Source organism: Harpia harpyja, chromosome Z (assembly GCF_026419915.1).
Source record: "Harpia harpyja isolate bHarHar1 chromosome Z, bHarHar1 primary haplotype, whole genome shotgun sequence".
Classification (NCBI taxonomy): domain Eukaryota; kingdom Metazoa; phylum Chordata; class Aves; order Accipitriformes; family Accipitridae; genus Harpia; species Harpia harpyja.
This window is the reverse complement of record NC_068969.1, coordinates 102,636,973-102,651,361: the sequence shown is the minus strand read 5'-3', so window position 1 is coordinate 102,651,361 and position 14,389 is coordinate 102,636,973. Positions and strand designations below refer to the sequence as shown.

General features: G+C 42.9%; 1 protein-coding gene across 3 annotated transcripts in view; it reads left to right on the top strand.

Annotated features, from left to right (window-relative positions):
- Positions 1 to 260: 260 nt before the first annotated feature.
- EGFLAM (EGF like, fibronectin type III and laminin G domains) overlaps positions 261 to 14,389 on the top strand; it is a 76,208-nt gene continuing 62,079 nt past the window's right edge. For 2 of the 3 annotated variants that reach the window (XM_052775683.1, XM_052775681.1), the window contains exon 1: positions 261 to 642. In XM_052775683.1, coding sequence (XP_052631643.1) covers positions 528 to 642 — 115 coding nt within the window. In that variant the 5' untranslated portion in view covers positions 261 to 527. The remainder of the gene's footprint in view (positions 643 to 14,389) is intronic. The other variant, XM_052775682.1, reaches the window with a different exon arrangement.

Here is a 14,389-nt window from a genome sequence, read left to right as displayed (position 1 = left end):
CAGGGGGTCCCCGCTGGGGAAGGGGTGACAGACACACCGCCCCACGGTGCCCGGGGAGGTCCCGAGTGTCCACCCCGCGGGCAGGGCCGGCCTGCCGAGGGCGCACCGCCGGCTCGGGGGTGTCCCGGCAGGGGACTCCCGGACCCCTCCATCAGGGCCGGGGCCGGGGGCTGCGGCGCCCCGCGGGGGAGGTGCCGAGCCGTCCCCAGCGCCGCCGCGCCCGCCCCACGGGCGGCGGTAATCCCATCAAAGGGCCGGACCCAGCCTCCTCCCCCCTTCCCTTCCCTTCCTTCCCTTCCTCTCCGTTCCCTTCCCTTCCCTTCCTTCCCTCCCCGTCCCTGCCCGCCGCGGGTGCAAGCCCCGCCGCGCCGCGCCGCTCCGCTCCGCTCCGGCCCCGCTCCCCGCCCGGCTGCCGCCCAGAGGGGACGCGCGGGAGCGGCGGCGGCGGCGGCGGCTCCCCTCGCCCGCGGCCACCGGCACCCACCCACCCACCCGAGTTCGGGCGGCGGCGGGGGAACGCGGCGCACATGGAGGTGCCAGACCGCTGCCACCGCCGCTGCCGCCGCCTCGCCTCGCTGCTGCTCCTGGCTTCGTGCTTGGGGTGCGCGGCCGTGGCGCGGAGGAGCATCCCCCGCCGGCAAGGTAGGGCGGGCGGCGGAGCCGGGGTGGGGGATGCCCCTTCAGCGCCGCGCTGGCACCGGGCAAAGTTTCGCCTCCCTTTAACACTGGCGTTGCCGCGGGGCGGCGGGGGGTGTGTGTGTGTGGGTGTGTGCGTGTGAGTGAGTGAGAGTGTGTTGGGGGGACGACAGCGGCAGCGGGAGCGGGATCCATTTTCTCTGGCATCTTACACCCAGTGCCGGTGGGTTCGCTCAAGTTACGGACCAGGACCCGGCTGCTGCTGCTGCTGCTGCTGCGGAAGGAATTGGCAAAATTTTTATCCGTTTTTCCCTGGAGCCTGCAACCTGTGGTGCTGCGTGAGCAGAGTTAGGAGCTAGGTGAACCTCTGTGCCAGCCGGAGGTTTCCTGTCGGCAAGGCTGTGCTTCGGCTGTGAGTGACATTTATGTGTGTGGTAGCGAGTAACCCAAGACATACAGTAGTAAACGTGAAAGAGAAATGGCTAGCGATGCAATAATTTAATCAAAAAATGTAGTTAGTCCATACCAAGCATGATGTGGGGTGCTTCAAGGTGCTGCTTCTGGCTGAGCGTTGCCTGTGACCTGTTGGAGAGTTCCCACGGCTGTCGCGGGGTTTTGCACATTGATCAGGGCGGTGGTATGTGGTCCTTAGTGGTTGAAAGTTAAAAACCTGGACTCTGAGCAGCTTTTACAGCCCCTGCAGTCTGCAGCGTATGAAACAGTAACATAAAATGCAAACAGTGAGATGGGACACAGTGCACGGTGAAGTTTGACGTTCTGCATACTTAAAAAATTGTGGTGCTTAGAGAAAATATTGACACCCAGGATGGTTTCAAACACTGAGACTGTCCTGGAGTCTTTGAGGCCAACACTGGTATTTATCACTAACTTCACTGGTGTCAGATCAATGGAAAATACAACAAGTTTAGTAAATACTGCCTCAGCTCACAAAGTGTTTGCAGGATCAGAGCCTTTTGGTATATATTCCACAGTGTTAGAAGATTAGTATCACTGTTTTTTCGAATCAGTATTGTGCATTCTCTTGCTCTTGTGAGGGAAAAAAAAAAAAAAAAAAAGCCTGTACAGTTGGAAACTTAATACTTAAATACAGCCTGAGCTTAAAGCCCTTACTGGACAGATGGCTAATTTTACTGGTCTGACCTTGTCTCTTAGGGATCTAGTCCCTTGATCCTTGGTTATCATAATAGCTACCATTAAGTACTTGAGGGAATTAGATAGGCAGTAGTTGTGAATGAGATGATTAGTAACTTGCATTAAAATACTAGGTGTGTGAGTTTGGGGATGGAAATGTGTAAATATTTTTAAAGATTCCTCTACTGTATTGGTGTACTAGTTTCCCCTAATTACGGCACAATGACAGACCTAGTAGAAATGTATTCCTATGCATTGAATTTAAACAGTTTAATACTTGGAAACAAATTATTTGTAGTACCATGGAGGAGATTAATTAATTTGATACCATTGTGTGTACATTAGTTTTGTTAGCTACACATTTTATGTAAGTTTTTTTATAATTTACATTGTTTCAGGTTCACTGACTGATTCATTCAGTTATTCCTTTACTTTTTTTGCTGTATAAGAAGTAGCCAGTTTTATATGGGAACAATTTTTTCAAAATATGTGCAAACATTTGAAAATCCACTTCTAGCAAGATTTGAAGAGGGAAATCCCCCAGACAGTTTGTGTGCAGCAATATACAATTTAAATCCCACCTGCATTCTGCCAAAGGCTATTGGAATTGTGGGCTTCCAAGAATCGTGTCACTGGGTCCCTACTGTGAAATGTTGCTGTCAAAATACTGAGAACAGATATAGTTCCAGGTAGCTCACATCTCTGCCTTGTTCTGCAGCATATCACACGTCGGGCAGTTAAGAGTGAAAGGGAACTGTCATTTACTTGCATATTCAAAAGTAGTGAATGAAGAATAGACAAGATAGTAAAAAGTTCCTTAAGATTTTTTTTTTTTCCTTTCACTTTGCCCTTTTAATAGCAATAGAAGTGAGACTTGTACAGGAATTGTAACTGAGGTGAAAGCAAATGGTTGTATTGAGCGAGAAGTGATAAAACTAGTTCATCCTCAATAATGGGAGCTGACTGGGAGGTCCTGTGGGTCAAAAGGGAAAAAAGTCAAATGCATCTCCATTTTTCCAAGTTTTTTGTTCAGGGCTCACCTTACAAGCATCAATTCTGTAATCCCAAGAAAGCAGCAGAATGAGAAATCTGTCTGTGAAGTTAAAAATAAAGTATATAGTAAAATGGCCACACATGCAACTTCTTAAATTAAACTTCAGGGGAAAAAAGCTGTCGTGCTCAAATTTGAAACATTCTGATGACTGCTAAACTCTTTTGAACATTTATTTACAGTTACATGATACATTTGCTGGAGACAAGGAGATGGGATGACGGACACCTTGGGAAGGGCTTAAAACAAATCCTTAGACACCATGTTGTGAATAGCATAGTTGGGAACAGATTAGGCTGGGATTCTTTAAATCTTGTAGTCCCAGAAGCTGGCACTTGTCCTGCTGCTTTCACATTGTTTTCTTGCTTTTGCCTTCTGCAAAGGCACAGATACTCGCTGCTTCTGTTTCAAGTTTCAGTCAACTGGTTGAAGCCTGGAAAGCTTAAACCTAGCCCCCAGTGTGTAATACTACTACTAATATAAACACAATAATATCGAATTTTAATGGTTCTGTGATTTTAGAGGATTATAGGGGAAAGAGCTGGCCACTTAGCTGATTTTCCACGGATGTTCATGGCATGAACTTGTTGCACTATATTGCGTTGTTACTTTTTTAGTATCAGAGTGTAAAGTTCCAATGCCCTGTAAAATATTAAAACTGTTGAGTTGGTCTGCACGGAGAAAATAAAATATTCATATCTGATGCTTAGGAATACTTTTTTTTTTTTAATATATTATGCTTGCCAACTAATATAAACAAAGAATTGGGCTTGTATTGTATCTATTTCCCAGATGTCCATAATGGTAGACATCAGTGGCTTTGTGTGTAAATGCTGGAGGAATCAGACCAGTTAAATTCTGAAGACTTTACAAGAGTGTAGCACTCAATATCAGCGCCAGACTCTTGAAAGAGCCCAGCTCCCTGGTCAGCACTACAGTAAATGACTTTTTTTCCAAAGAACTTGGCTCTGTGATACTTGAATTCTTTAGAAAATCTGGCTATAATAAAAGCTGCTGGACATGGAAGACTTTTGAAAGTCTAGCCCTATTTAGGTATCAAAATAGGTCAAACTACCTTGAAAATCAGGTCTACAGGTAGGGAAAATGTAGCAAACTTTGGGAAGGAGGCTGCTTATTTGAGTTTTTTAAATATTACAGTTTTTTGGAACAACAATAGAATAAGTTGTAATTTACTGCCATAATAAATTCTGCATGTAAAACGTGCAAGGGTGAGTGAGGTTGATCTGCTGCTGAATGCGAAGTGTCTGCAGAAAGGAACAAGTCTGAAGCTGAATGATTCCTAACACAGGGGCTGCAGAGCTGGCAGAGACGGTGTGTATCTGTGAGCTAAAACTAATAAAGGAAATGTGAATAATCTATATGGGGGAAGATTAATATAATTCTTTTGTTGTTTCAGACATAGGCCAAAACACAGGCTATTAGATCGCACTGTTCAATGTCTTCAACGCCAATAAAATCAACCAAGCACTAATTTTATATTTATTTGCTGTTTATCGCATTTGGGTATAAGTTGTGTCACAACATTGTGTGACATTTTCATTTTGATTGGACTTGCTCTCGTACCTCTGGGGTCCATATTCTGTTACATCCTGCTAGCGCTGATCAATCCCATCACCACCTCGCATAGGTACGAGCATTACCCCAATACCCTCTGGGACAGCACTGGGCAGCACTGAATTAGTTCACTTGAGCATGTTACTTAGTATGTCACTGTTCATCACTCATTTTGAAGTATGTTTTCTGATTTTAGTTAGTTTTACATGCAGCAAAACGTGTTGTGTCCTTTCCATCCTGAAATCATTGTCTTCCTCTGTAAAAGGAAACTTTCGGTAAATGTTTTTCTTGGGCACCATTTTGACAATGCTCCCTCTAAAACTACTATACAGACTCACAACAGCAGTCAAAAAGGTAAAATTAGCCAAGAATCTTTTAAAAATTGGTGGAATTATACCTATACCAGATATTGAGGTTCCCAGTGATGCTTTGGAGAAGGGGGATTGTTTTAGAGTTAAAGCACTAGAGTGAGCCTTGGAAAATCTTTCTGTCCTGAGGCTGTCACAGACTTGCTTTGAGGGTTTGCCAGTCCCTCCCAGGCCAGATTTTCAGTTTTCAAAATGGGGTTAGAGTGGTTTTGTGCTTTTTTCCTTTTCCAACCATGCCACATTAGACAGTAATAGGACTTCTGTAGGGTGCTCAGCACAGATGTACCCCAATTTTAGTCAAGGCTGCTAGGCATAGCCTTAGCATTAATATGTAGGTGAATGCCTCCATATCGCCCAGCGTGCCTTGCAGAAAAAAACACCCTCTGTTTCTCTGACAGACAGACAGTGACACTGGACTGCACAGGGCACAGAACTATGTACTGTGTACAGCTCCTTAGGAGTGAGCATGTCCTATGATCAGATTCACCTTCTTAAACTTAATGGCAAGGATTCCGAGTGTCTGTCACCCAAAAGACATCCTGAGGAGAAGAAGAGTATCCTGTTGTCTTAAAATGGAAAATTTCAGTGGATGAGTTCTCTTCAGTGCCCCACAAACTCATCAATTAGCTGAGAGTATACTTGGGGGTTTCCCATTCCTCAAATCATGCTTATATTGGGACTCAACCTTATGCCTGATTTCTGCTTATATCCCTTTGATGTGGTCTTACTGAAAATAAAAATATATTAAAAAAATAGGTGACTAACATTTTTGCTTCATGGTGGAGACTCGAAACAGGACTGATAGGACCTTTTCACAGCTTTTCCGTCACAATGAAGTGAAACACTAGAATAAATGGTTATGGAAAGTTTTTCTCAAATTAAAAAGTTATTAAAATATAGCAAAGATGCCTACAATCTGAGTAAACTACTATGAAGAGGTCTTTGCAGACTTTATTATTTCGTATATTAAGGAGTGTAAAATTTGGTGCCATGTTTATTGGTGAATGTGCAACAGTGGTCTGTGATCACGTAATAAAAGACTTTTTAAACCACAGGCACACCTAAGACTATGTTAGCTATGTGATCTTGAATAAAATTTCCTATGCAAAAAAATGACCTATCTAAAAAAACCCTACAAAACAAACAAACCCCAAAACCTATTCTTCGTAATTAATTCCAACTGAAAGGAAATACTTTTGGGGAAGAATAGGCAAGATTTGATTTCCTTTTATTTTTAGTTAAGATGCTTATACATGAAAACCAAATTAGTTATTTCATATAACGTGAACATCCAAACCACAGCAAAAGAGGAACATTATTTTTTCAAACTTTTCAGAGTCGCTGAGCTGAGAACAAGCACAGCGGAATTCATCTTTGAAAGTAACTACTTCAGGAGGGCATAAGCCACTGAAAATTGGAGGCTTAGGTAGAGAGCTCCATCACAACCAGGTAACTAACTCAAACCTAGGTAATGATATGTTGTGTGATGATCCATAAAACTCTCCAGGTGAGAGGCTTATAGTGTGAAATACAGCAAGTTCACACCAGTTCTTCTACCAAGCGCAGTGTAACTACACCCAGGAGTAAGGACTACTTATGAGGAAAGCTCCTCAGGCTATTGGCCTCCAATGAAAGAGAAATCCACACAATATTGACCCAGAGAGCCTTTTATTCAAAAGGAAGACAGCTATGGGGCCGTGGGAGAAACCCTTTCTTCTGTTAATGACTTGCTGGCCATGTAGTTGGATAGTCAAAATGCACTGGCTTTGTTGTCTTAAAAAGGTCTTTCATTCAAGCATTGCCAAAAGTTATCCTAGATAATTTTTAGAGCTAGAAGAGATAAACCGTGTGCAGGTGCTAGCATATTCTGCACCTGGCTTTCTGGGTGTATCATCAAGTGGTGATAGGGTGTCTTTCCTCTTATATATATTAACCTTATAGTTAATAAACACTTTTTAAATAACAGTGCAGATAGCAGTCGTGTTAAGAGCAGTTCTTGTGAGAAGTGGACACCGAGTGGTTCTGAGTTTCCCCATGTCCTCAGAGGATGGTCAGGCTGGTGTAACTCACACAGAAAGATCCCTGAGGCTGGAAGAATCTCAAGCCAGATTATTCTTCACACCTCCCTCAATTTTTAAAGTCATTTAAAATTGCTGGCACCTGTGAAAATGATCATACAGTCAAATATCAACACCTGTGTACATTTGGAAGTTGCAATTTGAATCCTCTTTCTAAAATGAGGGGAAATGAGCATCTTGTGAATGTTGAGCATGCTGCTTTCAAATACAGAAATCATTCTGATGCTTCTGATGTGTCAGAGGCATTATTGCACATATAAAGTTTTAAACCAAGACTGGCTTTGTGTTGCTGAGCTCAAAAGCTTCTGAAAAAAATCCTAAGGGCAAAGATTATAGAGAAATTCACTCAAGTTAAATTCTTTCCTGCATGAGAAATTTCAACTAGAAGATCATTTTAGGAAAAAACATGAACAAAACCTGTCAAAGTGCAAATGATGGAAAGTAAGTGTCTAGGACCAAAACTTTTGTGGTTTAATTAGAGACAGCAGAAGCCAAAATTTGTTACTTCAAACAGAAATGTGAGGTCTGTTTCATATTCTGCTTTCTAGATAATCTTGAAAGAAGGCAACATGTTTCTAAAATAAGCAGGCTTTTTATGAAGATTACTATTTACAGAGATGGTGGCATTGCAGCTGGTACTCCAGCCATGCACAGAGACCAATGTCCTGATGGCATTTTTAGTTCCCGTTCTTGTTTCATGATGTTCCCATTCCCACATGAACCCATTGTGTGCAGGTTGCTACTCTTCTCATCTTAGCTGAACAGTCATAATGGCAGCACTATGGTATGGTGAACTATGCAGTCAAGAATTGCAACTCTCTCTATATATGTGCTAAAGGACTTAGTAGGCTGAGATGAGAGCATTCAAGCCATTTACCTCTGTGGAGTTGTAAGACAAAGTGCTCATAGAGAGGATAGAAGAAGAAACCTGCAGAATATAAGGGGTTCTTCCAGTCACTTCTGGACAAAGGACTAGGCGGCACCTAAAATGGGCAGAAAGGGAAAAGGAACGAGCTGTTTGAACCAGCTGATGCCAAGAGAAGGGCATGGCTTGCATGGTGAGGCAGCCCTGGTATGGGCTGGGGCCAAAGGGTTGGACTCCGCAGGCTGCAGAAGCTAACGTGCCGATGGAGCAGGGAACTCTTTGAGAGGATTAGGGAGTATTAGATACTGGCTTTGTGGACATCATAACTGTGCCTGGGTCATTCACTGTTTGTTCCCTTACGTATTTGATCTTTTTGCTGAGATGTTTTTCCATGCCTTATTGTCTCTTGCAGCTAAGAGGGTTTCGACCCTCCCAGTCATTCTCCCAGCTTTCACATCCCACTGCTTGTTACTGCCTCTTTGGCTACACAGCCGTGTCCCACACTAAATTAGTGCAGGGATTCAGGTTTAAAAAACACATCTATTTCAGTCACTTAATTGAGACAAAGAATTTCCTCTGTGGTTTTTAGTGATACTGCTGGTGAATGGAGAGACTTGCTGACTGCAGAAGATAGTGAAATTATCCCGTTTTTTATGGAGGAACTGAGTCACAGAAGAATTTCCTGTTCCTTGAGAAGATGCCAGATTTCCTTCCTGACCTGGCCTTCAGCAGCCTTTAACAAAATCACAGTTGCAACTGAGGTGGTTTCTCCAGACATGTTAGGATCAGTGTGCTGTGGCAGTCCTGGTGGATGTGCCCTTGCAGCAAAAAGGCCAGCAGCATCCTGGGCTGCATCAGGAGGACTGTTGCTAGCAGGTCGAGGGAGGTGATCCTGCCTCTCTACTGAGCACTGCTGAGACACATCTGGAGTACTGGGTCCAGTTCTGGGCTGCCCAGTACAAGAGGAGACATGGACATGCTAGAGCGAGTCCAGCAAAGGGCCACAAAGATGATTATAGGACTGGAGCATTTCTGGTATGTGGAGAGGCTGAGATGAACAATTCAGCCTGGAGAGTAAAAGGCTCAGGGGGACCTTATCAATGTATATAAATATCTGATGGGGGAAATAATGCAGATGGAGACAGGTTCTTCTCAGAGGTGCCCTGTGACAGGACTGGAGGCAATGGGCACAAACTGAAACACAGAAAATGTCATTAAACATAAGAAAAAACTTTTTTACTGTGAGGGTAACTGACCACTTGCCCAGAGAGGTTATGGAGTCTCCATACTTGGACATATTCAAACCCTGTTAGGCAAAGTCTTGAACGACCTGCTACAGTTGAGCCTGCTCTGAGCAGGGGTTTGGAATAGGTGATCTCCAGAGGTGTTTTCCAACATCACCTTCTCTGTGATTTTGCAGTGTCACAAGTATCTCTTGAAAATGTCTATTTCAGCTCTTGCTTTTAGCTTCCTTTGATGTGTCCTCGATCCTGTCATGGACTGAAAACACCAGCTGGACCAACTGCTCTGCTTTCTACAGAGAAGCGTGTGTTTGCTTTAGTTGTGATCAATACGAAGAGGTTTGGTGGAGGTGGCTACCATTTGAGGTGGTGTAGCTGTATGAAGCCTGTGCTGAAATTTCAGGGATAACCAATCTGCACACTTATTTTTGTGGTACTCTCTGGGGCATGACCAGATTGTTTGTGCCCACCAGTAATGATCTTCCAAACAATTACTCAGGACTTGTAGGGATTGTGGGAACCCAAGATGCTGCATGTCCTGTCCTCACCCTGCACATTTATTGCTTGTCACATGGTCAGCTTTGTCCTCTTTATCCTTTAATCTTTTTGTCTGTGTGTGTCCATAATGCATGTATGATTGTCAGGTTTTTCTATCATCTGACCACTTTTCCAGAAGATCCCCTTGAATTTTGTTTCTTATACCAAGAAAGCTATTTCTTCAAGAGCTCAGTTTTGTATGGTGTATCAGCAAGAGAGAAATTTGTAGTAGATAAAGCAAAGAGATTAAGAGAGACATCAAGAACATTTTTCAAGTAGCATGAACAATTTTGCCATGGTTCCCATTAAAGATAATAAGCTTTGGATAGCAAACACCTGAAAAATAAAAAAGAAATTTCCAGGTTATTTATCTGTCGTTTTTACTGTTTAACTGGCCTTTTTATTTATTTTTATATATATATATATATATATATATATATATGTTATCTATAGAATGAAGCTGTATTTTTTGATAATAAATACAAAGTCTTTCATATGTGGTTCTCTTATGTATTTTACCCATGTTATAAATGCTCAGAAAACATAGCAGGCTGACTTTTATGCTTGTTTTTATCATTTCATTTCAGAACAGTAATAGTGTGCTTAGTAGAGCTTACTGTCACCAACAATGCCTAAGACTCAGTTATGAACTTTAAGCACTGTGTGGTCAACTTCGTTTTCCTGTTTCTGCTTCCAATAGTGTTTGGAGTGCCATGTTTTCTGCAGCTCTGATGTTCATGCTTCCTAGCACCTCAGATGCATAACCCACGAGAGAAAAGAGAACAGGCTTTTTTTTCTGGTGGAAGTGGGTTGAATTCTCTTAGGTGACATCCACATTGGTACAAAAGGGGAGGGAGAAGCCCTGGAGTAGGAAGGTGGAGGGAAATGCCTGGGGGGAGAGGGATGGAGGAGTGGAGAGGCAGCAGGGCAGACCAAGCTGGGAGACCTTGCCCTTGCCACTGGCTGTGAGCTGCTGCTTTTGCTCAGTGGTAGGATGAAACTTCACCGCTGGATAACACAGTTTTCCTTGGGTGCAGAGTTTCACCTGCGGCTCACTGGGTCTATCTCACACAGGCAGCATGTGCAAACCTGCTGGTTTAGGGCAGCCATGCCACCACACTGGGGCTTTGACAGCTGAAGGGCAAGCCTGGTTTTAGGGGCGCGAGTGCTAGATTTTGACTCAGGCTTCCAGGAATGAACCTGAGGTTACGAAGATGGAGTGTCTTGGTGGTGCTTTTTACAGGCATCTATACTACATTTATACTGGAAGTGGAAAGCGCTTTCATTAGGAGAAATATTTCACCCAGTTAGATGCAGGTACAATGTATGCAGGTATGCACTTGTGTTAGTCAGACTGGCCTCTGATCAGTAGTTATTAAAAACACTAGCCTGTAAGATTTATCCAGAGTTTGCCCAGTCTGTTCCTCTTGACAAAGGCAGGACAGGTATAAACTAGACCTCTGCTCAGAGATAATGGTGTCCCCTGCTTTTAATAACCTTCAGCACCAGGAATTCCCCAAAAGGGGTTCCAGTGTGTAACCACCCACAGCTAGAAGTTTCTTTGTATATCTAGTTGTTAAAAATTATTTAAAAAATCAGTTTCTGATTTTCCTTCTCACACCTAGAAGTCACTGTGCACTGTGCAGAGCTCCCATGCTCTCTCCTTTGCTTCTCTGCAGAGTCGGAGCCTTCCTGGGAGCAGAGCTCCAGGGAGGAGTGCGGGGAGGGGAATGGGACTTCCCACCTCTGCCCTTCTCTTCTGTGATCAGCAGGGCCAAGGCATGCCACTGATATTGCGCCTGTTCTTTTTTAATGGGATTTGCTGTGTTGCACTGTAGCTTAAGTCCTGAGCTTTGCCTCCTTCCTTGCTCTTCCTTGGGCTATAAATACCCTGATGACCATCACCTCAGATGTACCTGGGGCAGATAACAGATGATGCTATATACTGCATCAGGAAAACATCACATGGGTCCAAGCCTGCTATTATTATAACATTAAGGGTTTTTTTTCATTTTGTTTATTACATTATTTTTTAAAAGACTAACGGAGATTGGGTTAGTCTCTCCAAAGGTTTGTGCACCATGGTCTGGGCCAAAAACCATGATGCCTCTGTAGGGCCATACTACCTGCAGTCTCTGCACCAGTGCTCACTGTGGCAGTGTGCAGGTGATCCAGTGGATTTCCTCTTGTTGGGATCTAGTGCACTAGCAGTGGTAGGTGAGTCGTTCAGAGGTATGGCTATCAATATTTCTCCATTTTTTGATTTTTTCCATGTTGTTGCTACTCAGGGTGCAGGACCAGGAGAGACTGTCTGAGAATTTCCAGTTTCAATTCATTGTCCTTTGTAGTTGTTGCGGCTGGGAGATTCTTGCTCTCTTACGTACCACTGCTGGGCAGTGGGAGCTGGAAAATACTTCAAAGAGATTAAAAGATGGCACATTTTTTTCATTTAGGATTTCCTGATCTTTTTCAGTTCGTCATGCTGTCTTCATTCTACCATGGTATTTGCATAACCTCGTTCAGACTGTAAAAAGAAGGGAAACAAGAAAAGACCCTATTGTTGTTTATTGTTTTACAAATAAGAATTTCACCAGTATGTCAGTGAGAGAGTGAATGGGCTGTAATACACTTCGTTTCACCTCTAGGAGTGGGCAGACTTTTTTCTTGAAACCAGCTTTTTCAATGATAAAATGCTATTTCAATAAAACTCAATTTTTTTGATGAATTAGTGAACTGAATTAAATAATGTTTGAAACAAAAGAAACCAACGGAATTCCTCTTTCTAGAAAATGTGTTGTTCTGAAAACTTTGATTTAGAATTAGTTTGAATTGTCTTTCATGAGGCTTTTTATTCCTATGTCCTTATATTATGACATGTTAGTAGTGACAGCTGGCATTTCATCAACAAATTTCTCTTGTGTCATGGAACCCAAATAGGAGACACATCAATGTGGAAAATAAGGATTCCTTCAGTCAGTACCTATTAGCTGTTACCCACACAGATTAAAAGTGAAATAATGAAATGACTATCTCATTTTGTTGGCCTATGCCTTATCATTAATAGTAGTGCAGAATATGTAGTATGAAGATTTTAGTTTTCCAAACCACAAACTAGTGAAGATGAAATGAACAGTTTTCCCTTGAACAAATTACCATATTATTGCATGTGGATTGTATCAGTGAATTATTTGTATATTATTTCAGGACCTTTAAGTACCTGAGACTACCTGCATGCCTTGAAATAGCATAAACATCTAAAAAGGAAAAAGAAGATGAAATGTAAATATAATTAAAACTCTAAAAAAAATTTTTCCAACCCTAATCCTTTCAGATATTCCATTTGTGAATATTTTAAAAAATACTGTTTTCAGTCAGTATTGTTTTCATCTAATTTAAAATTTAAATCAGTTTTGAAATTTCCTCTAAAGTAGTAGTACCATGACGAGCTTTATCCAACTGATCCAAAGAGCTCCAGATATGAAGCTTGTGAACATAAGAAATATATTTGTTTTGAAGTTGTTTTTTTCTCATAACTATTCATCACTGTAGTAAGATTTTGGGGTCACTTCATGACTGGAAGGAAGGAGGACCTTGCCTGTGTCTGCATGAGCGGTTTTCTTGCCATAGCTGGAGGAAAGCATCAAGCTGAAGTGGTTGCTCCTGAGGTCTGCACAAGGCCAGCGTGGTTAGGCTGGGAGCAGAGGGTGGATTAATTTGAAGTGTTCCCATTAGGTACCCAAGCTAACTCTGCCTAAAATTACAAGGGTAGACATGGAAGTGACATCTCTGCTGGTGGATTCAGTGATGGCAAGGAGCATCCCAAGGCACTGGTACATGGTTGGCTGGCCCAGATGGGGGACCATTCCCAGGAGTCACTTTGCCTGTGGCCGCCCTGATGGTAGCCTATGGGTGTTTAAGTTGTGGGCAGAGCCTATTGTATGAAGCAGTGGGAGCCACAATGGAAACGACACTTGTATTGATGGGATAAGCTTTTTTACCATTTGATGTGGTTTAACCCCAGCCAACAACTAAGCACCACGCAGCCGCTCGCTCATGTCCCTCACAGTGGGACAGGGGGGATAATCAGAAGGGTAAAAGTGAGAAAACTCCTGGTTTAACAGGTAAAGCAAAAGCCACATGCACAAGCAAAGCAAAACAAGGAATTCATTCACCACTTCCCATGGGCAGGCAGGTGGTCAGCCATCTCCAGGAAAGCAGGGCTCCATCACGCATAACCGTTACTTGGGAACACAAATGCCATCACTCCAAACGTCCCCCCCTTCCTTCTTCTTCCCCCAGCTTTATATGCTGAGCATGATGTCCTATGGTCTGGAATACCCCTCTGGTCAGTCGGGGTCAGCTGTCCCAGCTGTGTCCCCTCCCAACTTCTTGTGCACCCCCAGCCTGCTCCCTGGTGGGGAGGGGTGAGGAGCAGAAAAGCCTTGACTCCGTGTTAAGCACTGCTCAGCAGTAATGAAAACATCTCTGTTTTATCAACTCTGTTTTCATCACAGATCCAAAACATAGCTCCATACTAGCTACTATGAAGAAAATTAACTCTACCCCAGCCAAAACCAGCACACCATTTTTAATTTGAGTTGCTTTTCTGAAGCAAAAATTTAAATAATGGTGATTATTTACAAAATGGTAAAATTAACTCCATTTTAGGGAGAGGGCTCATGTATTCTTCAGCTCACCTGGAGAGCTTATTTGGTGGCTTCACTAGTTTAGCAGTTTTTGCTATTTTTAGAAGTACAGAACCAAAGACATCTATAAACAAGAAACAAAATAGCTGTAAGCAGAAAAGTAAATACAATGTTGTCAGCTCAACATTGTTTATCTACCAGCCAAACCCTCCTTAACTTCTTGTATTCGATATACTTTTA